Source organism: Nematolebias whitei, chromosome 5 (assembly GCF_014905685.2).
Source record: "Nematolebias whitei isolate Nwh7 chromosome 5, NemWhi1, whole genome shotgun sequence".
Taxonomy (NCBI): Eukaryota; Metazoa; Chordata; class Actinopteri; order Cyprinodontiformes; family Rivulidae; genus Nematolebias; species Nematolebias whitei.
Genome location: NC_056502.1, coordinates 1,799,830 through 1,802,344, shown reverse-complemented (window position 1 = coordinate 1,802,344; position 2,515 = coordinate 1,799,830). Strand labels below are relative to the sequence as shown.

The 2,515-nt window shown below is 48.3% G+C and overlaps 1 protein-coding gene across 1 annotated transcript in view; it reads right to left on the bottom strand.

Moving 5' to 3' along the window:
• cpne4a (copine IVa) overlaps window positions 1-2,515 on the bottom strand; it is a 42,373-nt gene that overhangs the window by 27,262 nt on the left and 12,596 nt on the right. Inside the window, exon 3 of the mRNA XM_037676502.1 lies at window positions 242-313. Within this exon, the coding sequence (XP_037532430.1) occupies window positions 242-313 (72 nt within the window). The remainder of the gene's footprint in view (window positions 1-241; window positions 314-2,515) is intronic.

The window sequence follows — 2,515 nt, the reverse complement described above, 5'->3', positions numbered from 1 at the left end:
TGTGGTTTCTGGACCTGGACCTTCAGGTCTGAGTACTCATGTGGTTTTGGAAAAGTCTAAGGTTCATGCTCTGTCAAAGGGAGAGGTCCTCCTCAAACTGTGCTGCAACAGTCTGCACACGTAAAAAAAAAACATTTAGGTGTCTTCTCGGTTTGATGTTTCTGAACTCGTGCATTTCCTGTTTCCTGCAGGAGTGTGGATGATGATGATGATGATGATGATGATGATGAGTCAGACTCACGGTGATGATGGCCTTCCCCACCGCGCCTCCTGGTCTGAGCAGAGCTTTGGACAGTTTCCTTTGAGAGATGATCTGCAACAAACACAAAGCAAACCTTGTGAAGACCCAGAAGGTTCTGACCCAGAAGGTTCTGTTGGAGTCCACCGAACCTTTTTAAAAAGCAGAACCTTCCAGGAGGTTCAGAACTTTCGAAGATGATTTTCTGTTGTGGGACGTTTTGTGGGAGCTTGTAAACATTTTTAAAGTTGTTACACAAACAGTAAAATTTTACAAGAACCAGAACTAAATGTTTGTGAAATGAATCCAGAACCCAAAGAGTTCTGGTCACCCATCCATCATCTTCATCTGCTGTGAGTCAGCAGAATCAACACTTTGGACACATAAGGCAGCAGAACCCCACCCCACCCCCCCAAGCTCTTCTTCCAGGCTCATTAGCAGAACCCCTCCACCATCTGGCTGCTGGAGGAGCTGCTGGCAGAACCGATGAAGAGGAGGAGTTCTTCACTGCCAAAGATGATCATTTCCTCACAGACTTGGCCGCTGCTCCTCTTTCTCCTTAGCTTGGCAGGGTGAAACGTTTGGTTCCTCCCAGGAAGCTGAGGAGACCGCCTGCAGGAGGTTCTGGAGGACAGCAGGTCCGATGATGAAGTACAGTTCAGTGTGTAATGGGCCCAGCAGCAGGTGGAGTCAAAGCCAGCAGAAACCTGGGCCAGAAAAAGCACAACGCTTTGGACCTTCCTCATCGTCCCATTTGATACAAAGGTTTGACCCATCAGAACCCACAAAGGCCATGTGGTCCACCACAGGTCCTGAAACTCTGGAGCTCTAGACTCAGATGAGAATCAGTTCACACGGGTCCTAAATTATTCAGCAAAAACTGAACCAGTGAGTTAAAACCTTTACAGATTCGAGAACACACTGACTGATCTCTGACTGATCTCTGACCGGTCTCTGACTGATCCCTGACTGAACTCTGACTGATCCCTGACCGATCTCTGACTGATCTTTGACCGATCCCTGACTGATCCCTGACCTATCCCTGACTATCTCTGGCTGATCCCTGACCGATCCCTAACCAATCCCTAACCGATCTCTGACTGATCTCTGACTAATCCCTGACTAATCCCTGACTTTTCTCTGACTGATCTCTGACTGATCCTTGACCGATCCCTGACAATCTCTGACTGATATCTGACTGATCCCTGATCGATCCCTAACCGATCTCTGATCTCTGACTGATTGCTGACTGATCTCTAACTGAGCTATGACTAATCCCTGACAGATCCATGACTGATCTCTGACTGATCTATGGCTGATCCCTGACTAATCCCTGACTGATCTTTGACTGGTCTCTGACTGATCTCTGACTGATCCCTGACCGATCTTTGACTGATCCCTGACTGATCCCTGACTAATCCCTGACTGATCTCTGACTGATATCTGACTGATCCCTGATGGATCCCTGACCGATCTCTGACCAATCCCTGACCAATCTCTGACCGATCGCTGACCAATCCCTTACTGATCTCTGACTGATTTCTGACTGATCCCTGACCGATCTCTGACCGATCCCTGACCGATCTCTGATCATCTCTGACCGATCTCTGACTGATCCCTGACCGATCTCTGACCGATCTCTGACCGATCCCTAACCAATCTCTGACTGATCCCTGACTAATCCCTGATTGATCTCTGACTGGTCTCTGAATGATCTCTGACCAATCCCTGATGATCTCTGACTGATATCTGACTGATCCCTGACTGATCGCTGACTGATCTCTGACCGATCTCTGACTGATCCCTGACTGATCGCTGACTGATCGCTGACTGATCTCTGATCAATCTCTGACCGATCCCTAACGATCCCTAACGATCCCTAACGATCCCTAACTGATCTCTGACTGATCTCTGACGGATCCCTGACTGATCTCTGACAAATTCCTAACCGATCTCTGACTGATCCCTGACTGATTTCTGACTGATCTCTGACTGATCCCTGAGTAATCCCTAACCGATCTCTGACTGATCTCTGACTGATCTCTGACTTGTCTCTGACTCATCCCTGACTGATCTCAGACTGATCTCTGACTGATCTCTGACTGATCCCTGACTGATCGCTGACTGATCTCTGATCAATCTCTGACCGATCCCTGACCCATCCCTGACCAATCTCTGACCGATCCCTAACGATCCCTAACTGATCTCTGACTGATCCCTGACTGATCTTTGACTGATCCCTGACTGATCTCTGACTGATCTCTGACTGATCTCTGA